Source organism: Arachis duranensis, chromosome 7, assembly GCF_000817695.3.
Source record: "Arachis duranensis cultivar V14167 chromosome 7, aradu.V14167.gnm2.J7QH, whole genome shotgun sequence".
NCBI lineage: Eukaryota > Viridiplantae > Streptophyta > Magnoliopsida > Fabales > Fabaceae > Arachis > Arachis duranensis.
In genome coordinates, this window is record NC_029778.3 from 73,718,942 (window position 1) to 73,744,757 (window position 25,816).

The following is a 25,816-nucleotide window of genomic DNA, read 5'->3' on the forward strand; positions in this document are numbered from 1 at the left end:
CTTCATTCGTTAAATAATATATGTGTTAATTATACGCTCAATTATTGATAAAACATCATAGCTAATCCAAATTACACAGAAGTGTTCTACGATAAACGGTGCAAAATGACATTAAAGACAACTTTGAATATGCACCAAACACAAATATTCATTTTTATATGTCTACATTAGTTTATTCAATAGAAGGTTACATAAAAAGGTCAAGCTGAAGACAAATCCAGCTGTCAAGTGAAGGAAAGAGCAATCGGTAATAACATGCACCATGTTTTCAATTCAAGAAAGTAGTCTCTAGCAATTAGGTCATAAGTTGGCGACTATTGTTAATAAATCGATAATGATATATCCACTTAAAACATTCTCCAAAAGATCTTCCTAATGCTTAAGAAAGAAAAAAGAATTGAATGTTCGGAATTTAGGATATATAAGAGTGTAAACCCTTATTAAACTACTCGTTAGAGAAGGATTCTGAGAAGGCTACAAGACTACAATAGAGAAATGAGCATGACTAAATTGAAGGCAGCAGAACATATACAAGGAATTCTGAGACTATGATACCTACATTCTTTATCTATTGAATTTGAGAATGTCAATGTTCCTTTTCGTCCTCCCATAAGAAAGACTTTAATTTCCTTTTTCCTTTGCATTCCTTTCTCTCTTTGGGGCCTGGGACAAGGAAGTAGGTTCCAGGGATATGCCAAGTTCTGAGGTCATGTACAAAAACCACAGAATCTAAACTCAGGTACTCTGAAATAGAGAGTTTGAAGAAGCACCAGCTAGTTCCTTCAGAAATGCAACAACGTCATCTGAAGAGCCAAGTGTATACCGAGCATTCGTTTGCGTTCGTCCAACGGCGCAAGAGAAGTAATTCTCCTTCTTTAGGTCAAGCACATTCCAAGAGATCTTTTCAGGAGCCGGCCGGCGTGGTGCACGGCAGACATGGTTGGTTGGTTTCTTCTCAGAATTTGGAGCAGGCCGTTGTGCCTTATTTTGAGATGACTTTGTTCCATTTTTGTTAGGAGGGATCTTCAAAGATGGCTTCTCACCTGGAAACTTGATTCCATCTGTTACCTTGCTTCGTGAATGAGCCGCACCGGAAGAAGGAAGCTCGGGCTCAAAAAACGCATATATGTCTTCATCCTGCTGCAATCAGTAATGTTAAGTTCAGTTCCTACCATTGTGTTCACCACTCAGTTTAAGAGCAAGTCTATTCATCAAAATTAAAGTAAGAGAGATTGAATATATAGGATTATTGACGGATCAGACTTATTTTTCCCAGCTCCCAAACAAATGTGTAGTGACTTTTATAATGTTTGGATTTACAATAGTAAAGAATTTATCTGCGGTTTCTTTCAAATGGTCATCAGTTAATTATAAAGTACAAAAAATGGATCACAACAACAGGGTTTGAAACACATTTTAAACCAAAAATACATAATGAAAATCATCTAGAGTTTGTAAGATTTTCTTAGCATATGAGTAAACAACATTAAACATACATGCATATGCTGATAGAAGTAAACAAATAATTGGACTTAATAATGAAAATCAAACTCACCTTTGCAAGAAAATGTCCTATACAGAGGACATAATCAATCGGTGTTGTCATGGATTTGCTGTGGACTATCTCACCCAGGATGCGGTCAATAGCTGCTCCCTGATTAATCAGGTAATAGGTACAGAGCTTTGAGATTAATCATCTTGAGAATTTTAAGGTGAAAACATAACAGAGAAGTCAATTAACAGAGAGAAGAATTCACCTTTGTAACTCCAGCAGCTCGCACCTCAACGGATCTGCTACCTTGAACAACTTCAACTGACGCATTAGAAATTGGGCCTGTCCAAAGATGCTGCAGCATGTCCCTTGCTTGAACTCTTCCAAACTCAACATCTATGATGGTTGTAAGGAGTTAGCAAGTGAAAAAAAAAAAAGAGGCAGAACAGAACATAAAATGTCCCCTCAAACACAACGAAAAACAACCTGCATGTTTGTAATTCCATACAAGTGAAGCTTCCCTTTCTTCGAAACGCGACCGCGGTGTTCTCTCCCTGAAGTACAAAAAAACATGCTGGAAACACAGGATCACCAGAATAAGTCAATATCATGAATAGGCACACTCCAAAGAATTGAAGCTTCAAAATGAGAACCTTCAAACTGTCAACCCATTCCATATTCAGCTGTTCTGGCATTGTTGTCATCCATTCTCCCTTTGAAGGGTTTAGAAACATCCCATTCTCTGCTGCCAGCCACAAGTCATACTCTTTGAAGTTCTGTAACAACAATAAGTTAAAACTTGATCGAATATTTTGCAAAGAAGGGAGTAATGTGACGAGAATTACTTCATCTAGAACTGCTCGACCACTTCCACTTAGCACAACAATTGTGGTCTTTGGGTCACTGCAAAGTTCTTTCAAGGGTTGTTTCAGTTCTGGATGAACAGTGAGCTCCATTTCTTTAAACTGGTCACCTCTTTTCTCAACAGGTTCAGTTAAAGTTCCATTAAACCCCTACAGTCGGTATGACCATGTCAAGATAACATGCTTAAATACAAAATGAATGAAACTTTTCATGATTTATTATTAATGAAAAATTGTGTAATCTAAGCACAGCACACTTGGCCAGAGACCATTTAATCAAAATTCTAGTCTTGACTGCATGATTCATTTCCTCAACTTGCCTCTTCATTTCTTTACAACTTTTAGTCTTTGTTTGAGAGTTAAAAGTTTGGAGGGGATGGGAGGATTTTGGAGGACTTGTAGCTTTCTCTTCCCCTCCGACTCCCTCCAAAACTTTACTCACAAACAACCCCTAAAAGATTTGGATGGCTATTGTTTTGACTTATTGAGGTGCTAAAACAGTTATCCTTTATCCACCAAGCATCTTGCTGGTTTTCCTATTTGGTTTTAATTTTTAAACTGCAGAAATATTTCTGTTTTGAAATCACAATTTTTTCCCTTTCAGCCAATTATTCTCACTTCGAGTAATAATGCTTCAGATCTATTCTCCATTGCAACTTTCCTAGTTTTCAAGAGAAAAAATAAGTGTATTGATAGTTTGCAATCAAGTGCTTTTCTGTCTTTGTAAAGTAGCAACAAGGAAACATTCAAACAAGCATTAAAATGGTTGGTTTTAAACCAGAAGATCTAAAAGGGTTCCTGAAAGATCAGTATTCAAGTAAGTCACAAGCTTCATAAGACAACATACCAAAATGAGCAATCGGTTACTTGACTGCAGATAACGTTCGATTGCAGTCTTGGTTGGGAGTCGGGGTGGAGCTTGTTTTGTCCTTAGCTGTGCCTCAACAACAGTATCATTCAATTCACTGCAGATATTAAAAGATGAGGTGCATTATGGTACTCTTGATCTAACATAAAATCCCAAGCATAACATCTATTCTTTGCTAAATTATTTTAGTTCAGAATTTAAAAGCAGACATCTATGGTATAAAAAGTAGTGGTTGAAAAGAAAGTATAATCCAATCAGCAGAGTTTTATAACTTCCCCCGAGTAACAGAAGGTTTTGAACAAAATCAAAGATAGGATATTATTGTTGTTGTTATTATCGCACAAGAGTCTAAAATGCAGGCTAAATTTTGAACAAACATGTATAAAACAACAGGCTCCGATAAGAAACGTCACCCTCATTATAAATTGCAAACTTCCAACATATAATAAGGATAAAAAGATATTTAGAATGCAATGTACCTGACAAAAGTTTCTGCCCATTCCTGAGCAGTGTGCTGTGTTACATGCTCAAAGTTATGTTCGTGTCTGTTCTTTCTTTCCACTGGTTCCATATTTAAAGCCTTGTCAATTGCAGCGGCAACTTCTGTGATGTTCCAGGGGTTGACCAGAATTGCCCCAGCACCAAGAGATTGCGCAGCACCAGCAAACTGGAAGAATTCCAGCAGTCAGTTACTATATCAACAGTGTACATACATGTTTAAATAATCGACTACACATATACATCTAAATAAGAGAACCAAATATGCAAAAGTAAACTTTTAAATGCCAAGATGAGAAGCATCAATATCCTTCTACAAACAGAGATTAAACAAATAGTCTACAATTTTTTCAAGAAGCAAAGATGAAACTTAGTATATCGTTCATCCAATTGCAGACAATTGCAAATTGCAAGAGATTTGGCATTTGGGAACAAATGGTGTTCGGTAACATGGCCCTGCCTCTCATTAAGCAAGGCCATTTGAGAGCTTTTTCAAAAGATGCAGGGAAAAGTAACTACTGATTGAAAATTGAAAGTATTTCATAGAAGGAAATTAAATAAGAGAAAATTTTAAAGATCATTTGAAGTTGTAATGGTGACTAAAAAGTGGCCTTGGAAAGATATGAAATAGACACAGCATGTAGCTTGAAAATTTTTTTCAGGGTAATATTATCATCTCTACTCCCTAGTTAAAAGATTATCTGCAACAGCCTAAAGCCAACTGAAACCAATGTTTGATAACCCAAAATGTAAGAGTACAGAAGCCTAGATGTTTCCATTTTCTCACATTAGAATCTATTATCCGCCAAAAAGTAATTCAACTTTAAAATATCCCGGAAAGAAGAAGTATAATAAAATATAAATACATTAAGTTTCTGTAATTACTTCGCTAAGAATGAGAACTCCTTTTTTTTTAGCTTGGCAAGCGACAAATTCATAACTGACAAGATTCATTCCATCCCTCAATGATGTGACAAGTGCAACATCTGGGAAAGAAACAGAGAGAGTATGAACATGCTATTTAGCAGAAAAAATTACTGCAATAAATTGAATATCGGCAAAAAAAATAAAAATAAAAGGTAAATATGCAAACCACATTTTGGATTTGGAGGCAAGTGTGCCTTCTCAAACTATAACTTTATTAGAGCAGTTTCTCACCACATAAACACATATATTTAAAGAGAGAAACAGGTGTACACAATTCTCATGAAGAGCTTGAAAGGAATTGCAGATGGCAATTAAATTATATGAACTCATGTCAAAAAGGGCACTGAAATTTCCATTTATAGTGTACCTAAACACATGACCATTTCTTGAGGCTAACTATTTCCACCTAACAACTTGACATTAAATTATTCACAGGAAATCTTCAGAATAAAAAAAAAATCTAAAAAATCACAAGATTGTACCTGTAACAGCATACAAAGCACATAATGCATAGAAGTCAAGAGATCGATCCTGCAGGCATAGAAAATTCATTAAATCAGCTATAGCAACGTGATTAATATTAAACAAACGATGTATGTCAATAATCAGAATACACATGTAAGAATGATTGATGTTATTTAGGTATGGTATGCGGCCATTAAAAGTTCATAGTAATTAATACAGCCCTATCCTTGGCCATTGTTAGCTTCATAAGCAAACTTCCTAAGGCACACGATAATCAGTACAAAATTTAAATTAACCAAGGCCAATTTTTTTTCAATGATGAGAAAATCATAACTTTCAGTATTGTTGCCAATAGTTAGTTGTTTACCCAATTGGACTTATCATGTTTTAATTGGTTGGTAGCTGAAAGTCTGTTATACACAGCACTTCCAGATCTCTAAAAGCAGGCCATTCCTCTAATTTGCAAGGCTATGAATAAGAACCAGAACAGTACTGTATATGAGAAAAATCTAGCATATGGAGCTACTTACAATATATATATAGACACACACACAAACACACATAATTGTTAAATAACAAAATGTGTAACAAATTTGAATGCTTTAAAGTTAAAAGGAGTTCGATATGTGTGGTTCATTCTGGGCAGTCAGTGGTAACAGCTAAAGAAAATGGAGAAAAAGGCAGTACCTATTTAGAGTGCATGATAAGTAACATTTCCAACATACTACTTAACTATTCTTACATGGAGAAAGAGTCCAGAAACAAAATAAAGAACCAGCCTAATGTTATAACATCAAGAAGAAAATCTCAAAATAATTATTGACATTTCTATCGCCTACTAATCAATCAGTCTATGTTGAACATTTTCATTGATTGACAAGTAAATTTTTATGCATAATACTGTTTCATATGAGCTGGTGCATTAAATGAACCAACAAAGGTGCCCAACCTCCCATATTTTACCCTTTAATTCGACAAACAAGTTAACATTAATTATAAATTCATCGATCCTAATAAAAGGTGTAAAATGAACACATCACATGGAAGAAACTAAGAAAATTATATGCAATCAGTACTGATGAATTACATACTCCAGTGAGATTTTAGGAAGATTCACCGAAAAGATAATCCTGTTTGATATGTGATGACTCTATCAGCATTAATATAATTTGCAACAGACGAATATTAAAGGAACACACCAGGTGATGTATAGGAACAGCAGTCAATGATCCGAATCTTCCATTGATGCGACCAACAATTTCATGAACCTGGCTTGTAAGCTTTTGATCTGGTAATACGAAAGAAATAAAAGAATGAGTGCATGTTTCACATTTCTGTTTATTTAGATAATAAGAAATACAGATTTAGGTTTTAGGAGAGCTATTACTTAATGTAAAATTGAAAGTGAGAGAGCAGTAGAAACCATGCCTAGCAATGAAAACATGAAGTAGATAAAATGGAAAGCTAATGACATGACACACTTGTTGCATGTTGCATGTATAGTTTTTTTATTTCTTTCCTTTACTTTTATTTATTTCGATCTCTAGACCCTTAAATGTTGAATATATATTTGTCAATATAATACTGTAGGCTATAGCAATAGTGCACACAAAAATTAGATCAACCTTTCAGATATAGGAAAATGATCTTCAACCTATCAAAACAACAGGCTTACTCTAACATAGACTAAAACAGTTGAAAAAAGGAATAATTATGCAGCATACACTCAGGAACATCTGTTCTTGTTGGGACAGCAATTTGAAGCAGAACAACTTTTTCTCGCCAGTCAGGATTCTCTTCTAAAAATTTTTCAAATGCCAGAATTTTTTGAGGGATTCCTTTGATCATATCAAGGCGATCAACACCTAACATTACCTGTCAAGGCATAAAGTGGTAAAGTGATGATTAGATTAGATCAAAATTAAAGAAGCACGATGCTACAAGATAAAGAAGAATATCTGGCTGGCATCCCATAGCAAAACAAATGCAACTTATAGTGAAAGCAACTCTGTAACAATAGCACTCAAGTAGTCCTTTACTAATGCCTAATTACTAGAAGAATGCACCATAAGTTGAAATTTCATAGTTAAATCACAATCATGACAGATAGTTGCCAGATTGACATCGATAGCTTCCTCTGTGACAAACTGAAAGAAGGATCTGATTAAGAAATGATAAATATATTATCAGTAGACAATTCCAACCCTCTTATAGTTTATATACTTTTTTAAAAGAATTTTTTCTTTGGAAAAAGAAAGACAAGAATGAAAGTCTGTTATAGACGTGGTTATCCCCATAAATCATTATTCCTTTAGATAAATATATTATCAATAGAAGAATCCTGCCAAAGGTGCTTAGTCAAATGAGGACAACGGAGAAGACTAACAGCAGTGATAAATATGGAAAAATGGTTAGTTGTCAGATTAAAAGTGGCAGAGGAAAGCTGATATGATCATAGGAACCTAGGGGAATTCAGCCAATCATAGTAGTCTCTAGTTGTAAACTTACTACAAAAGTTTCTGCAGTACTCGGAAAAGAACAAAGGCGAGTTAGGGTTATATGATGTAACTATGTAAGGATGGTGTTTTCATCCATTTCAGGCAAGAATTAAGGTTCAGGCTTGCGGTACTGAGCTCTCTATACTTGCTCAGAAACTACTGTTAGTTCCTGCATATCTTACAGATTTCAGTCATTCATTCTATTCCTTCTATTTCTATTTGTTGTTTCCATTAAAAGGCGCATAAAAGTGTAGCAGAGTTCATTAAACAAGACGTTGATCTAATTTTTTGTTTTTTCTGAAATTTTGTTCTTACATAGAGTACAATGACATTTAATCCCGCAGATAACCCCACCATGTAGCACGAGGACAAGATAAACTACTTGTCCTCACATAAATAATCCAATACATTTAAAACTTAAAAGAGTCAAGGAATTCCAGAAATTAGGCTCCAAAACAAATTCAACAAAGTCTATAGTATAGTTATTAACATTTTGAAGCAACAGCAGTTGAACACCGAGGTAATTGTGCCAGATTATATTACTGCCTCTACAAGGTGTATAGTAAAAGAATTGAAGTTCAGCTAGATAATAGATTACAGGAGTAATGGTTGTGTGGTCAGCAATTTTGCGAGTCTTAATGAATTTTTCGTTTCCTCTCTGTCTATCTAATTTGTTCGAAATCACATTAATTTAAGCTGGTGGAACTAATACGACTCTAAGATCCTCAATTTATAGAATGATGTAATATGTATGAAATGTAAATCCAAACAATCTGAGTTAATAGCGCCAACAAGCATAATAAATTATATATATAGTATGATATAAACAGTAAAAGCAGCTGATTCACAAAGTAAAAGATGTACCTTTCTGTGTTTAAATCTTTCTTCTAAGTCTTTGATGTGCTTCTGGACTTCAGGAAGTTCAAGTGCTCGTTTAAATCGGTGAGAGTCTATACCAATTGGGAACTGACATCCAAGGAAAACAGAAGTAAAAAAGAGTTCAAGGTTTATAGTAATCATATTTAAGAATAGTTTCATGTGTTGAAATGTCAACAAGTAATTTTGACTGAAAATTTAAAGCATGTGAATATAGACAAATTCTGTGAGCACATACTGCAGCAACTCGAGTCAGCTTCCCTTGATACTCAACCCCTTCAGGAGTGCCCTCAAGTCCAAGGATGCGTGTACATGCACTAACGAAATGCCGTGCATAATCATAGGTGTGAAAGCTGTCAGCAAAAGTTATACTTATCCAGGTCAGAAGCAATAACAATCTCAAAAAATGAAAGGACAACATTTAGCATGAAGTAGGGGAATCACATAGCACAGAACCTAAAAGAAACTGGAAGAGAAAGAATGTCAAACTGAACAAGAGAAGAGCAGCATACCACCATTTAACCACAAGATCTGTCAATCTTTTTACACTGAAAGGTTTTGGGCCACTCTGGCCATTTATATGACCACAGCAATGAAACAATTAACACTTTTATTGCATTTTTGGTAGAATTTGTTTACATAAGCTTCTTGAATGTTACTAAAATTTTGTAGTTATAAGTACTTTTGTAGATTGAGTAAAAACAAAGAAAGCATACTACTCCTTATATTCTTTACAAATTTATTGGATAAACAAATGTGTTTTGGGGATTGCAATCTTTAGTACAGAAAACTTGATTTCTTTCAAATAAAGTATTCTGTTTTCTGAAAGCAAGATCAATGCTCGCATTAAATTGTTTACTGCCACTTGGTTTGGTCAAGTAGTGGTTTTGGCTATGGCCCAGAAGTGAATTCATAACTGGAATTCCAGACCCAGAAAACCTTAACTTTAACAAAGCCCACTAGGTGCGATCAGCTGGACAAAGTTTTATGTTGGCTGTGAAGGCCTAACACAACTTATGGAGGTCAAATATCTAAGTTTCATAGCACAATTTCCATTCCCAAACTGTCCCATGGTGACATGAGAGAATCTTTTTAATAACTAAATATGTTTGTATCAAACATATTCAAAAGTAAAGCAAGGAAAATTAGATGACTGGTAAAAAATAAATAAATGAACAAACAAACAAAAAAAGGTGATCCCTAAATGGACTATTAAGTTGAGCTTACCCAACTAGGTCAGCTGCAAGAACTGCATGCAAGAGCTCCGATCGAGATGGCAGAGTCCTGTGAATTTCAGAAGATGGAAACGGGGTGTGTAGAAACCAGCCAACTTTCATGTTGCTATTATATTTCTTTAAGCATTGTGGAAGAAACATAAGATGGTAGTCATGGCACCAAACAACATCACCCTCTTCATAGTGCTCATTAACAACATCAGCAAACATTTGATTTGCTTTCTGATATGCTGTAAACTGAGACTGGAAACTACGCGTGGTGGCAAGGCGGTCTTCTTGTGGAAGTCCAAGGTAATGAAAAAGGGGCCACAAGATGTTATTGCAATAGCCATTATAATATTGATGAACAATCTCTTCATCAAGAAACACTGGGATACATCTCTGCAACACAGGTCAGAAGCATGAGAAAGAATATATCATAAACGTACTAAAGAAACAGGAGAATAAAATCCACAATTTCTTTTAAACATTGTGAATGAGAAGCTCATTACTTTTTCAGCCAAGGCTTTAGTAAGTGCCTTCTGTCCAATCTCATCAGGCACGTTGACTCCAGCCCAACCTATCCACCTTGCCTCAAATTCCTTCACACCTTTGTCAAAGATCATAATCGTGTTAGATAAAACTATATTCTAAGCGGTAACAAACTTATTCAATCAAATAATATGAAAACTTAGGAGCCTCATGACCACATACCTAAGAGAGCGCTAACAAGGCCACCGGCACTTATCTCCAAAGACCATGAATCCTCACCTCTCCTAACAGCTGAGACTGGCAGCCTGTTGGCAACAACCAAAAGCCGTTGCCTGAAAGGTTTCCCATCATCCCTTTCACAAAGAGACTTTGATGCTGCTACCCCTTCTAGGGAACGTTCAACACAGTAATTATTTTCTTCTCCCAAGCGCAGGTCATGCTCAAAATATTCAGCAACGCCATTAACATTATAAATATTATTTTTTCTTAGCTCTCTTCCTCTGACGAGTCGTTCAACTCGACCTGGAAAATTATTAGAATTACCGTTACACTTGCTCCCAGGCATGTGTTCACTACTCTGGAATCCAACCATTGGCGTTCAAAATCAATGTCACGAGCAGTTGAACTGCCTCCCCTGCATTCCGTTTGCAAACAACATTAACACACTGTCAAAAACAAATTTAGTTTCAAGCAGAACAGAGTATAACGCTGGTGAGTACTTAGTAGTGACAAGAACAAAAATAAACAGAGGAAAATTTTCCAATCAGTGAAAATCAGAAGGGAAATTAGTACCTACAAAATTACAAAAGGCAACAGGATTTGCCAATGAGTTGGAAAAAATCAGATTCATAAAGTTATACATCGGAATGGAATTATCAGCATCCCTGGGACTGGTATTTGAATGGAATATGAGCAAAGCTGAGAACAATGGGAACAGAGATGGAAGTGGAAATCACGGGAAGTGTTTGACGAAAGAACACACATTGCGAAGAAAAGAAGAGGGTGTATTGAAATTAGTCAAGAAGTCAATAGAATAGAATAGAGAAGAGAAAAAAAGAAAAGAAAAAAAAAATATTACGGGAACAAGTTCACAGGCCAGCTCACAAGACACCTTCAAACTCAGCAGAAGCTGAAAGTGAAAGCAAGAGACAGTTGTGGTTCAACACGTCAATCTCCAGCTGGGTCAGGGTGAGAGGAGTAAATACAAGCGAAGAGGGTACCAAGAGAGAGTGGGAAATCTACAGAATCTGAATGGCAGGGAATTATCATGGTGAGAGAAGAAAAAAAAGTGGTAGCAGTGGAATCCTCGTGTAAGCTTCATAAGGCACATATGGCCTCACTGCCATGCAGGTGACACCCAAGAGTTTGTTGAAACCAGAAAGAAAAACATTTTACTTTAAAAATAAAAATTCATAAACAAAGGGTTGAAAATATTCCAGAACCAACCCAAGCCCAAGGTCTCCAACTCCAACACATATAGCTTTGCTCTGCCTTTTTTCTCCAAATCTGTTGTAAATAATTTATTCTAATTTTTAATATTAATACTATACTATTATTCGCTTTGGCACAGATTAATATATAATATGCACCAATAAAAATATTTTTGTGAATTCACAACACAAAAGAATGATAATGTTCCATTCCATCGGAACCCTTTTCCTACCTCTTTTAACCTTTCTATTGAAATAGCAAGAAAGACAGACCTTTAATAACGGGATTTGTATGACCAAGACAATCTTTTTTAAAATAGTTAGCCATGTAATTAAATTAGAAAAAATTTAAGGAGTAGTATTTTTATTAAAATTTGGTGAATAGTTAATTAATAAAAAAATGAATAATTTTATATTATTAGATATAATTTTACATAATTAAAAATATAATAACTATAAATTACAAAACTTACTGATATCTAGCACTTTTTGCTAAATAGATAAGGTTTCAATTTTTTCATTTCAGGTATAAGATTTCAAAATTTTTATAAATATAAATGAGCTCAGTTATAATTTATTTTAAAATAAGGTGAAAACTCAGGTTGTAGTCGACTTCACGTGAAGTTGATGGTTGAGAGCGGTTAGATGAAAATTTAGTCAAATCAACTAAATTATCTAACGGCTCTCAACCATCAACTTCACGTGAAGTCGACCGCACCTGTCCACCTTAAAATAAATATTAAATGTCCTCCAACAATATGTAAAAAGTTTTTGTTGATATACTATGGAGTAAACTCCATATTCTAGTTTAATTTACTCCATTCAATAGAATACTCAAATTAAAATTTTTTTTCTTGAACGTAAAAAAGAAAATATTGCCAAATAACCAGTAGTATTTGCAAACAAGCATAGGCCTAGCCACTAGGATTATTTTCTTACATTAAAGGTGACAGTTACATAATAATTAATAATTATCTGGAAAATAGTTTTGGCCTCATGATATGAGATGTATTCTTAAAAGTTAAAACTTAGAAGAATAACTCTAAATTTCAAGCCACATTTTGATACGAATTACTTTTTTCTCCAAAGTTATGTCCATTCCATTACGTTCAGTCAATAATATTATTATTATTATATATAAACACTAACTACTTATGGTTGTTATTCGGCTTCAAAAGCCTCTTCTCCACTCACTTGATTCTCATTCCGCCTGTGCGGCTGTGCTACTACTGGTTTTGCAGTGTTTATGCAGATTCCTATGGGGTTTGGGAGGTCTACGTAGCCAGCAATTTGTATAGAAAATATTCTCTTGCTTTACAACTTACGGCATCTATGGCATCTATCTTTGCACCTAAATGTGCTTTCGGAATACGTGATAGCCTCATAGTCATAGGGCATTGTTCTTCTTGCTTCAAAAATTGAACTTGATGACTATACAATGATCGTGGTCGGAAGCCAGTTAAAAGCTTACGATTACATTTAGGGAGATCTATTTTTTAAATTTGTTAGGAAAATAAATGGACAACTTAATTATTAGATCGGGAAAAAAAAAAGGAAAAAACACCGCAAAAAGTTATTTGCCAAAGTGTTCAATCAAAACTTGGATTATTTATCGATATGTTCACCCCAAAAATAATTTTTGTTACGCCACCTTGACGAGGACCCATGGATAGTGCAAAAGCATTGAAAGAAAGAAGCAGGAGTGGTGGTAGTGATGTCAACGAGAATTTGACGTGTATATCAGTTGTGAATCGTGATATCCGAAGATAGGGGTAAAAATATCTTTGGGATATAGATGGGATAAAATCTTTTGTTTAAAATTTCAGAATGGAACTGGGACTATAATTGTGCAGCAACTATAATGTTTGTTTTAATTTTAAAATTTTATTGTATATTTTATTTAAAAATTTGAAAATTACTAACTTTATAATATATTTATTATTATTATTAAGATAATATATAATTAAATGCATAAATATAAAATATCTTTATACCGAAAAGGATCCAACTTTAGAGATTGTCTGATTGTGTGTGGTGGGAGTCAGCTTTTGGGGCAAAGCAAGGCGATATGCCATATCCCAAGGATGTGAGGTTCAGGTCCCCAGCTCCTTGAATCTACTATCTTCTCGTTCTTGTTGTTGCTTTTAGCTAGTGTTGTTGCTTTCTGCAATATTCTATGCTTTTTTGATGTGTTGTTTGGAGGATATATTTGGATCGGTAAAAGGAGATAGAATATAAGAGAATGGAGCGGTAATAAGTTATTTTTTCTCACCACATAATCTTTAATATCAACATTTTTTTTTGTCTAAACATTTCGATACATGAAAATGATTTGAAATTTTAAAAATTTTCTATGTCCAAAGCTCCAAGCTGAGAATCAGATACTCGACCAGTCGTTATGGGCATCAAATCAAAGTTAAAAGGCAAAAAATAAAAATAAAAATAATAATAATCAATAAATAAATATCAAATATCAACAGCATGGTTTAGAGAGATAATAACCAAATTTGTTTTTAAAAAATCATTTATTTTTTAAATTATTCTCCGATAAATTCTTTTCATTAAATTTATTTTTTAAATATTTTAAGTTGGTCACGTTAATCTTTCTATCATTTCTGTTGTTGATGCTGTTGATAGCATCAGATTTATTGATATGGGAAATTAAGTAATACTACAATATATATCTAATGGTCTTAATTAGTTTAGCTTTATAAAATTAAATCAAATAAATTTTAAATTGCGGTATTTCAATACATCAAAGTCTCCTTCAATTTGAAATTAATTTGATATAATTTTATAAATTTATCATGTTATCATTAATTAAAATTGTTAGATGTGTGTTGTGGTCAATGTATCTTATACTCATGATTTAAAATTTGGTAATATTATTACTAGGAAGATAATATCTAAAGTTATCTTATATAACATAACATATATAATTTCGTATATATAATATCCGTAATTATATATTTATTATATCTAAAATTGTACAATTATTTTAATAATAATTAATAAATATTAAATAAGATAATTTTAGACTATTTAAATTATTTTGTTATTGTCTTTTTATTGTATATTTTATTTAAAAATTTGAAAATTACTAACTTTATAATATATTTATTATTATTATTAAGATAATATATAATTAAATGCATAAATATAAAATATCTTTATACCGAAAAGGATCCAACTTTAGAGATTGTCTGATTGTGTGTGGTGGGAGTCAGCTTTTGGGGCAAAGCAAGGCGATATGCCATATCCCAAGGATGTGAGGTTCAGGTCCCCAGCTCCTTGAATCTACTATCTTCTCGTTCTTGTTGTTGCTTTTAGCTAGTGTTGTTGCTTTCTGCAATATTCTATGCTTTTTTGATGTGTTGTTTGGAGGATATATTTGGATCGGTAAAAGGAGATAGAATATAAGAGAATGGAGCGGTAATAAGTTATTTTTTCTCACCACATAATCTTTAATATCAACATTTTTTTTTGTCTAAACATTTCGATACATGAAAATGATTTGAAATTTTAAAAATTTTCTATGTCCAAAGCTCCAAGCTGAGAATCAGATACTCGACCAGTCGTTATGGGCATCAAATCAAAGTTAAAAGGCAAAAAATAAAAATAAAAATAATAATAATCAATAAATAAATATCAAATATCAACAGCATGGTTTAGAGAGATAATAACCAAATTTGTTTTTAAAAAATCATTTATTTTTTAAATTATTCTCCGATAAATTCTTTTCATTAAATTTATTTTTTAAATATTTTAAGTTGGTCACGTTAATCTTTCTATCATTTCTGTTGTTGATGCTGTTGATAGCATCAGATTTATTGATATGGGAAATTAAGTAATACTACAATATATATCTAATGGTCTTAATTAGTTTAGCTTTATAAAATTAAATCAAATAAATTTTAAATTGCGGTATTTCAATACATCAAAGTCTCCTTCAATTTGAAATTAATTTGATATAATTTTATAAATTTATCATGTTATCATTAATTAAAATTGTTAGATGTGTGTTGTGGTCAATGTATCTTATACTCATGATTTAAAATTTGGTAATATTATTACTAGGAAGATAATATCTAAAGTTATCTTATATAACATAACATATATAATTTCGTATATATAATATCCGTAATTATATATTTATTATATCTAATAGAATAAAATATATTGTTGAATTACTAGACTAAAAAACTAAAATAAAAAATTGAATTGATGACTAAATAATAGCCAAAAAATAATTTTGATAGATTCTAATATTTTTCATAAATGAATTGAGATGTGAGGTCCTCGTTCACAAGAATGTTTGAAATATCTGAAGAGAAAGTACAAAGAAACAACACTTTTTTTAAACAATGTAATTAACAGATTAAAAATAAACCTAATTTTAATTTTAAAAATCAAATTTTGAATTAATTAGGTTTAATAATAATTTTGAATTTCTTTTTTATTTTTGCCGCAACCGCTCTCTCACAATCATGTGCCACCACTGCTACTGCTGTATCGCGACTCCGGTGTCCCACAGCTATTGTCTCGTTACTTGTTTCTTATCAACTAAGTCGGATGTTCATTTTACTATGTATGCGGATGGTTCTTTTCATTTTAAAGTGGACATTTATTTGGGTATATCATTGGTATTTTACTTGATTTGTTTGATTCTGCATGTACATGCTCTGCAAGATGTTTATTTTACTATATATGTGGATGATTTTTTCACTAAGATGTGGATGTTTATTTGGGTCATACCATTTAGGTGAATGAAGATGGGATGAAGTAGAGACGCGTCGCATCGTTACGGTGCAAATGTATGATGAGCGGCCTTCTTCCTCGGCAGGAGTGCGCGTCGCAAGGAAGCAGTAGGGCAGTGCGACTGTGCGCGACACAATGGGGCAATGGACGGCCTTTTCACTCGTCGGGAAAAGGGACAGAGCTAGCGACGGAACTTTGCAGGTTTTAAGGGAGATGGAGATGCACGGCGCGGCGTGGAGGAGAGGCAGCAGTGCAACATGGAGGAGAGACAGCAGTACGGCATGGAACAGCAACGAAACAGCGTGGGCAAAGTGGCGATAGTGACGCATCGCAGCTTCTTAACCGGTGACAGTGGACAGTGACAGCGTTTCTGAGGAAGTGGCAGTGGGAGACTACATTGAAAATAGAATTTAGAGTTTGGTGTGGGTGAAAATAGATAATAAAAAAGGTGAAAAATAAAAGTGAAATGAGGTTGAGATATTTTTTCATAATTATTAGACTTGGAGTACAGCTCGTAGTTTACATCCTTTGTCTATTAGATATCAGAAAATTAATATTACCTTTTCTATTTGTTCTAAAACAAAAAAAAATGAATTTCACGCTTTCGCTTTCGATTGGGCTATTTGTTTATTAATAATAAATAATAATTAAAAATAAGAGAAAAAATTGATACTCTAGTTTTTGCTTTAGTAAAATTATTTCTTAGTAATAAAATTGAAGATTTGATCTCAGTCTTTTTAGGATATTAGGCACATTAATTCCCAATAAAATAAAAAGAGAAGATAGCGTGACAGCAGACCCTCCTCGAAGATTTGCACCCGTTTGTTTGTGAATTATATTATGCAGAATAATGTACTTCTTTTTTTGTAAGTTGTAACTTACATTCTCTTTTAAATCATAATTTCAGAAAAAAAAAAACATATAACAAATAGAGTAAAAGAAGAATGGTGTAAAGATCTTTTGGTGGAGGTGGATGGTGTCCTGGCTGTTTGGATTATTTATAGAAGAATAATTGTTTTCTTTTTCTTTTTCTTTTGATATTTTTTGAAAAAGCTTAATATAGAGAGAACTTTTTAAAAAAAGTTAACTTTTTACTTTATTATTTTACATGTTTTCTTAATATTCAAGCTTTGTTTTTTAAATATAATTTGTAAATGTCTCCACACACCGAGTTGAGACAATATATTACATCACCAACTTATAAAATTAATTCATAATATAGCATAAAAGCCAGTTAGTCAATCACTCAATCATGTGCTTATAATTACATGACTTTTGAAATATTAAGTGATTATATTAAATATTTTTTAATTACTTGACAATATTTAATTGGATGTCTTTTAGCAACAAACAAGTTCCACATATATGAAAGTCATATTTATTTTCCTCAAGCCACCAAACCTTTGTCGCAGCAATAGCAAAAAAACAAACAAGCGAACAAAAAGGAAAAAAAGAATAACAAGAAGAAAACTAATAAATATTTCACACAGAAAAAAAAAAAAACTAGTAAAGAGAATGCGCCGTTATTAATGCAACTTTGTATTTCACTGTGATACATACTAGTATTTACTAATAGCTATAAAATCTTTTTTTTTTAACAAGACTAAAATGGTAGAGAGAAAAGATTTATAAAGGCAAAGAATACGAAAACCATGATAATGAAGCATAAAGCATGTGACTAAATGAATGAAGTCCACGTAAAAGCGACAAAATTAGTACTAATTAACATAAAAAGGCTTTTGCATCCTTGTTATTTGTTTTCCACTCCTTATGAATGCGAGGGAATTTTTTCCATGGTAATAGAGAGTCTTAATTTATTTTTTGTTATATTTTACATTTCTAAATGAGTAAAAATTAATAAATATATTTTTAAAAATATAAAAACTTAAAATTATTTTATTTATAAAATAATTGAAAAATTTAAAATTAAAATATTTTTTCTTCTACATTATTGCCGAGCCAGACAGATACGTGAGATTCAACTTTTCAAAGCAGGGACCCATGAAAGATACACAATGACCAGGGAGTTCCATCAAAACCATAAATTTGTCATACATGCAGCTAACTAGGGTCGGTGCCAGTGCCACAATGTTCACGGGCCCCATTCCCAAAGACATGTACACAGCATGACCCATAAATATATTAAGGGTTAACTTACCATGTGATCTCTAAGAACCTATGTTAAAAGTGTTTTATTTTGGACAAATATACTAAACGTGGATTATAAAATCAGTTGACATTGAAAAGATGGGATTTACCACATTTAAGCTTTTCTTCTTCCCGTGTTTGGGATGGCCATTTCTCCAGCGGAGCGGATATCTGAAATTTACCCGCTAGAGAGCAGTCTCGGAAGTATTTTGTTGCGGGTGACAAGTACGGATATCCGTATAATAAACGGAACGACGACAAAGACAGAAGTACCCGTTGGGTATGTATCTAATATGAAATTATAAAAATAATTTCATATATATTATGTCAGAATATCTTAATTTTTTTAAATTCCGATCTCACCAGCCTCTCTTATTCTATCACTTCACACACTCTCTCACAATCTCACTAGTCTCTCCTTCCTCCTTTTCACTACCTCACCCGGTACTCTTTCGTAGGCCCTTATTTCGTTGTTGTCGCTGCTCACTTTTTTCTTCTTGCTGCGTCGCTCACTGCAACTTTGTTGTTGCCTCCACCTCTATTCCGGGATGAGCCTCGTATCCGCAATGTCCACTTCAATTCTGCTCCAGCAACGCCTATGATCCACAATGGCAACGACACTTTTGTTCAAAGACGCATCTCTCCACGACGATGACTCTGCGCCACCTCTACTAACCACGACACTTTTATGGCTGTGTCTAATGGAAGTGTCTTTATAAATATATTTTCTGGATGTGTCTCTTTATACATGTGTTTAAAATATAATAATTAATAATTGTTGGTAATAAATTGACAGATAGTATATTAGTACCCTATACTTTTTCTTTTGTTAATTGATGAAATTGATTTTTAATATATGTTTTGATTTTTAATTCATCGATAAAATTTCTATGAAATTAGATTTAGAGTTTAAATTTTGTTAATGTGAAATTAAATTTGGGTTTAGAGTTTGAATTTTATTACTGTGGAATTGAGATATTAGGTTATAATACTGAAGTTATTATGAAATTATAAATATTTGTTATAATACTGAATTTGTTATCACGCTGACTTTGTTATATTATTGACCTTTATTATAACATTGAGTTTGTTGTGAATTTGCTATAATATTGAGTTATTGACTTTGTATTATAATTTAATTTTTTTTAAGCAGTAAATATTTATAGATATTCAAATATCCAACGGATATGAAATTTTTAGTACCAGTCATGATACGAGATAGGCACAGAGAGTATTTTTAGAGTACATATTTCTGTTCCACAAAAATCTATTGCCAGCCCTAGGATAACATTAGTTTTGAAGAAAGCCCCAACTTATCATTAGAATGCCATTCCTCCACAACATTCCACTCGAACTAAAGAAAACCTACGAGGCGTGTGTTTATGGGTGTTCATGTTTCTTTTGTTTTTGCCAATTTTGGGATGAGGGGAATTATCAATATAAAGACGGTGTTGACAGTACCAATGTAATAATCCAGCTTACTCAGTCGAAAATATTTTCATGATAAATCCCCATGCAACAGTGGACAGCATGTCTCACTTTCAAGTTTCAAAGGTCAACAACATACGGACATACGGCTATCTATATCCACAATTAGAGAATGCATGTGTCCAAAAATGAAATACAACGTACCGGATAAATCATTCCATTTTTGGTAAAGATAGAAGTACTCGCTGTCTATGTATCGGTTTAATGTCCATAAATATAAAATTACAAAAATAATTTCATATATATATTATGTCAAAATATCTTAATTCTCTCAAATTACGATCTCACCAGTCTCTCTTATTCGGTCACTTCACACACTCTCTCACATTCCCATTAGTCTCTCCTTCCTCCTTTTAACTGTCTCACCGGCTTTTATAGGCCCTTACTTCATTGTTGTTGCCTTTCACTTTTTTTTTCTTGCTGCATCACTCACTGCAGTTTCGTCATTGCCTCCACCTCGTTCTGCGACGAGCCTCATATCCGCAATGTCGACTTCAATTATACTCCAGCAACGCCTATGCTCCACAATGCCAACAACACTTCTGCTCAACGACGACTCTGCACCACCTCTACTAACCACGATAATTCTGTTTCATAGCCGGCCACTTTGCAATAAGTTAGATATTTTTGTTAATTGATGAAATTGATTTTAATATATGTTTTAATTTTTAATTCATCAATAAAATTGCTATGAAATTAGGTTTAGAGTTTAAATTTTGTTAATATAAAATTAAATTTAGGTTTAGAGTTTAAATTTTATTACTATGGAATTGAGATATTAGGTTATAATACTAAGTTTATTATCAATAGTAAATATATGTTATAATACTGAATTTATTATCATGCTGACTTTGTTATATTACTGACTTTATTATAACATTGAATTATTGACTTTGAATTATAATTTAAATTTTTTATTTTTTTAAGCCGGTAAATATTTATAGATATTTAAATATCCAATGGATATAAAATTTCTATTACCGTCATGATACGAGACAGAGACAGAGAATATTTCTAGAGTACATTTTTCTGTTCCTATAAAAACTCGTTGCCAGCCCTAGGATGACATCAGTTTTAAAGAAAATCCCAACTTATCATTAGAATACCATTCTTCTACAACATTCTACTCGAACTAAAGAAAACCTATCAGGTGTGTGTTTATGAGTATTCATGTTTTTTTTTTTGCCTTTTTGAGGTGAAGGGGATTATTGATATTAACACGGTATTGACAGTGTAGTAATCCAGCTTATCCAGTAGAAAATATCTTCATGATAAATCCCCATGCAATAGTGGATAGCATGTCTCACTTTCAAATTTCAAAGGGGTCAACAACATACGGACATACAGCTATCTATATCCACAATTATAGAAAGCATGTGTCCAGGCCTGAACTATAAATGAAATACAACGTACGGGATAATTCCATTTTTGGTAAAGACAGTATAAACCATTTAACAAGAATACTTAGCCGAAGAAAAGGAATGTCACACGATGAAAAATAAAATCCCACTAATGTCCTATTTCGATACAGGTTTTGTGGAGATTTATCCACCAAGCATGAAAAAGCGGTTTTCTTGGGGAAATTTTACAACCATGCTCCCTCAGTCCCTCTCACCAATGATAAGTAAGAATGACGTCAACATATAAATGAATAACAGAAAAAGAGTGAGCTGGCAAAATTAAGAGGGGGTGCGGCTGCTTCCTTGGGAAAGATATGTTATTGACTTTTAGGAGAAACATGGTGAGAATTGTTAATTAATATATTTAATCCAAGTATCTGTCGCAGCACCAGTGCAGGACAGTTTTTTGCACAATAATCAAAGTCAGAAAGTTTCGCATACGACTGCCAAAAAGAAGGGTGGAAAAAATAGAGGCCGCTCTCCTTTATTTAGTTTTCATCCGGATATACATGCATTATAATCTGGACTAAATTATGGGAAAAAAAATTTAGAAAAGGTCAGGACCATCAGGTATTATATAATATTTTTTATAAAACATTTACATTTCTCTTGTATATATACTATAAATGAATACCAATTTTGATGAGTAGTTGATAATTTGTCAAAGAAAAATTATTAGAAGTCATAACTCATCTTTTTAATTTCTTTTTAATTTTTAAATATATTTTTGAATTTTTTGTTTTTTAATAATTTGAAAAATATTTGTATTTAAATTTATTTATTTAAATATTAAAAAATAATTAAAACAAAAATTATTGAATTAAGACTCGTAATCATCGTTTATTGTTAAAATATGGTTCTTTTTTATCAATATTTTAGTCCTTCACTTAACATAATTCGAAGCAGCACTTCAGAGTTTTCTTTTTCTGTTATTCAACATTAGAGTGATTTTCCGATTTTTCAATTAATTTATCAATTTACTTAGGTATTCTTTAAAAATTATACAATATTTAATTTTTTGTTACAATAATTAAAAAAATAAAACAAACACATTTAAATAAATTTCGTGTCTTTTTAAAATTAAATAAACATCTAAAATACAAACTAAATAAAACTAAAATTTAAAATTTAAAATTTTTGTTTCAATTTTATTATTTTTAATTATTAACAGATTATTATTTAAATACACTTCTAAAAATATAAATTCAATAAAATTAAAGATTTTAATTCGTCCGTGTGAATATTCTTCAGCACAGCACCGCCGCGTCATCCCCAACGCCGTTCATCCGCTTCGCCGTTCCTCTGCAACGCTGTCATCTGCCTCGCTTGTCTTTGGCGTCGCCTTCCTCCTCGCCGCTCAGTCTGCATCCTCGCTTCGTCCTATTTCTCGTCGCGTTAATCTTCGTCAGCGTCGCTAATCCTTCTTCGTCGGAAGTGGACCTCAGGTATTTTGAATGTGTTTAAGAGAAAGTGATTCATAGTTAACCGTATGTATCTGTTTAGTTATTCAATCACATTGATTTTTCATGCCATGTAAAACATCCTATTTTACATTGGAAAACGGTTTAGGTAGAAGAACAACTTAAAGAATCACAATCCTCAAATTGTCAACACTGTTATATCTGTAATTACGGCCATTGCAAAAATTTAAATTTTTCATTCATGATTTTAAATGTGTTTTAGAAATATTTTGTGCATCATTTCATAATTTTAAACATGTTACAATTGTTTTTTAATGTTTAAATTTAAATTTTAAATTTATGATTTTGGATGTATTTCAAAAATATTTTCTATATAAGTTAATAATTTTAGATGTATTACCATTGAAAAAAAATTATGAACACTACAAAAAAGAAACGGAGAATGAGACAGAAGAAAGAAAGAAATCGTGTTACATAGAGAGAAGAATAATAAAAAAAAAAGAATCAATAACTATGAAACGGATAAAAAGTTAGAAAAATTTTAATTTTTAAAAGTTAAATTAATTTTAATTATAAATATGAATCTAAAAAATAAAAATTTATTTTTATTAAAAAATAATTAAATAATATTAAAAGTGATTCGAACCTGTCAAAAATTGGGTCATTACAACAAGCAAGTGTAATACTTGGTAAAGAGTTATTTAATTATTATTTGAATTTGATCAAATAAATAATAAAAATATTATTTGTATACCAAAATTAACTACTATGTATTTTTGTGCAAATACATTTGCTATTTAACTCAAATTCAAAATGTGTATTTTATATTTTAATATATATTTTATAATAGTAATTTTGATATTTGATTTTAAGGTGGATTATTAAAATAAAAAATAACTCAAAATACGGAGTAAAAGAGGTCCTAAAAAGGCAGAGTTCATTTCACAATATGTAGAAAGAGCTATGACCACGGTCAAATACACTAAGCTCTGGAATTATGTTAGAATTGAATAAATTTAACTAAAATCTTAAAAATTAGCTCACTAATGAATTGAGGACCAAATTTCTATCAATAGGTCTTACATATCTAGGTCATGCAAAACTCTAACAAAACCGTTGAGACTAGAAATGAGGAGCATAATCTTCTTAATTAACTCTGGTTATCAGATAATTAGGCTAATAGTAAATTTTGTGAATGGCTAATCTCATCCTCGCCATATACCCAGGAGGACTATGCTGAATGCTAATTCTGATTACTATACTTCATCCTATAATGACAAGGTTGAAGTTGACATACTGTACTAAAGTATTAATTATTGTGTTCTAGAAAGGCGTCCCCATTACGCATAGATGGGTAAAATAAGCATTGTCACATGGAAATTGATCCGGACATTTTGTGGAACCCTAAGAAAAGCTCACTACATCTAGCAAATCTATCGTATAGAGAGGAACAGAAGAAACTTTGAGAAAACAGTTTCAGGGTCCATTATTCCGGGTATCCACAAACTCAACCACATGGGTACCTGAGTGAGTCACATGTGCTGCTTTGATCCACATAGAGAGAGATGAGAACCATCTTTAACTGAAAAGCCTATCTTTAGAAGAAACCATGGCCCCAATTCAATTCTACCGCTTCTTTCCCTGGCCTTTACATATTTTATAACAATACTAATAATAATATCATTATTTATGACGTTTTCTCTTTCCGAATTTCCATTCCACTCCACACACACAAAGGACAGGGAGCGAACTATGAGCCAAAGGACTTTAGAAACCAATTTCACAGGTTGAATTAAAGTTCAAAGTTGCCAAAGGGCATCCCTACGGAACGAATGAGGGGATTTTCGTAGAGAGCTTTCAGAGAAACAAAACTAACAAACACCTAGCAGGGGGACCACTAACCCGCAAAACGGTTGCATCACTAGTAGTAAGAGAAATTCTTAAGATATTCCAACCGAGCAAGTAAAAAGGTCATGCACTCGTACACCACCTAAATATGCCATGCCATTTTCTCCTACTTTAACTACAATTTCTTTTTCTTATTTATTTTTTTTTTTTTATGGCCAAGAGATGATGCGAGACAGCACGAGCTCCTTTCTTCTTTTTTCTAACCCAGAAGCACTTCAGCAACTTGCATTCTGCTTATGTCCATTGACTCCATTAAAATATCTTGAAAAATCTCTGACAAACAATTCGGTGCGTTTTGACCATAACTTCTTCCTGAATTCCAAATTTCCACAGTAGAAAGGCTGCTAAAATTACGCGCCAATAGTGTTTCTAATCGGATGAATTTTTTCTTCGGACATGGACATAGTACTTAAATATAACTACTACAGTACTAATGATAAATCTTTAAAATATCAAAAAAAAGGAGAAAAAAATCAAATCAAATAACTAAAAATTCGACACGCATGGGAAAACGAGAGCCATTCGAGCCGAACTGAAAAGAGCAACTTAACGAGATCGTTTTATGGAGAATTTTTATCAGCAACTAAACAGAGAACTTATTATCGTTCTTATTGATTCAACACGTATCACACCAAATCAAATTAAATAAAAAGAAAAGCAATAAAAAAACAAGACAATCACCGAAATTCAAATGCGCAAAAACAGGCGAGCTAAATCAATCAATAGCGGTTCATCCTCAGATCTAAACACTCCGATTCAAGCAACTAGTCGCTACTAATTAATAACATCACATACCAACACAGAAAAATTACAGCTACGCTATTTGAGTGAGAAACCAAGTTGAGTGAGAAAGCTAACCTGAAGGGCGTGAAGTTTCGTGAAGTGCGAGTGGTGTTGTTCTCTCTGGTTCAAATTTGAGCATGCGAGAGAGAGAGACACACACACAGAGAGAGAGAGAGAGAGAGAGTTTGTTGTGTTGGTTCTGAAGAATGAGAGTGAGAGAGAAACCGAATGGGTTTAAATAGGAGGAGAAAGAAAGAGGGCGCATAATATTTTTGGCGGGGCACAGA

The 25,816-nt window shown here is 32.8% G+C and overlaps 1 protein-coding gene across 6 annotated transcripts; it reads right to left on the minus strand.

Moving 5' to 3' along the window:
- Positions 1–404: 404 nt before the first annotated feature.
- Positions 405–25,804, minus strand: LOC107459705 (alpha,alpha-trehalose-phosphate synthase [UDP-forming] 1). 6 transcript variants are annotated; one of them, XM_016077931.3, is made up of 19 exons: positions 11,272–11,706; positions 10,986–11,111; positions 10,416–10,827; positions 10,214–10,311; positions 9,715–10,103; positions 8,726–8,840; positions 8,476–8,577; positions 6,838–6,988; positions 6,313–6,401; positions 5,131–5,179; positions 4,607–4,707; positions 3,703–3,890; positions 3,203–3,320; positions 2,338–2,505; positions 2,146–2,268; positions 1,979–2,066; positions 1,758–1,888; positions 1,556–1,654; positions 405–1,140 (listed from the first exon to the last, which is right to left on the minus strand). In XM_016077931.3, exons 3-19 carry the CDS (start codon positions 10,783–10,785, stop codon positions 736–738), a joined length of 2,784 nt encoding a protein of 927 aa, XP_015933417.1. In that variant the 5' UTR covers positions 10,786–10,827; positions 10,986–11,111; positions 11,272–11,706; the 3' UTR covers positions 405–735. The 6 variants fall into 6 exon arrangements, with proteins under 6 accessions (XP_015933417.1, XP_052107435.1, XP_015933416.1 ...); XM_052251475.1 differs by lacking the exons at positions 10,986–11,111; positions 11,272–11,706 and adding an exon at positions 25,605–25,804 and having other exon boundaries at positions 405–1,137; XM_016077930.3 differs by lacking the exons at positions 10,986–11,111; positions 11,272–11,706 and adding an exon at positions 25,605–25,804.
- Positions 25,805–25,816: the final 12 nt, after the last annotated feature.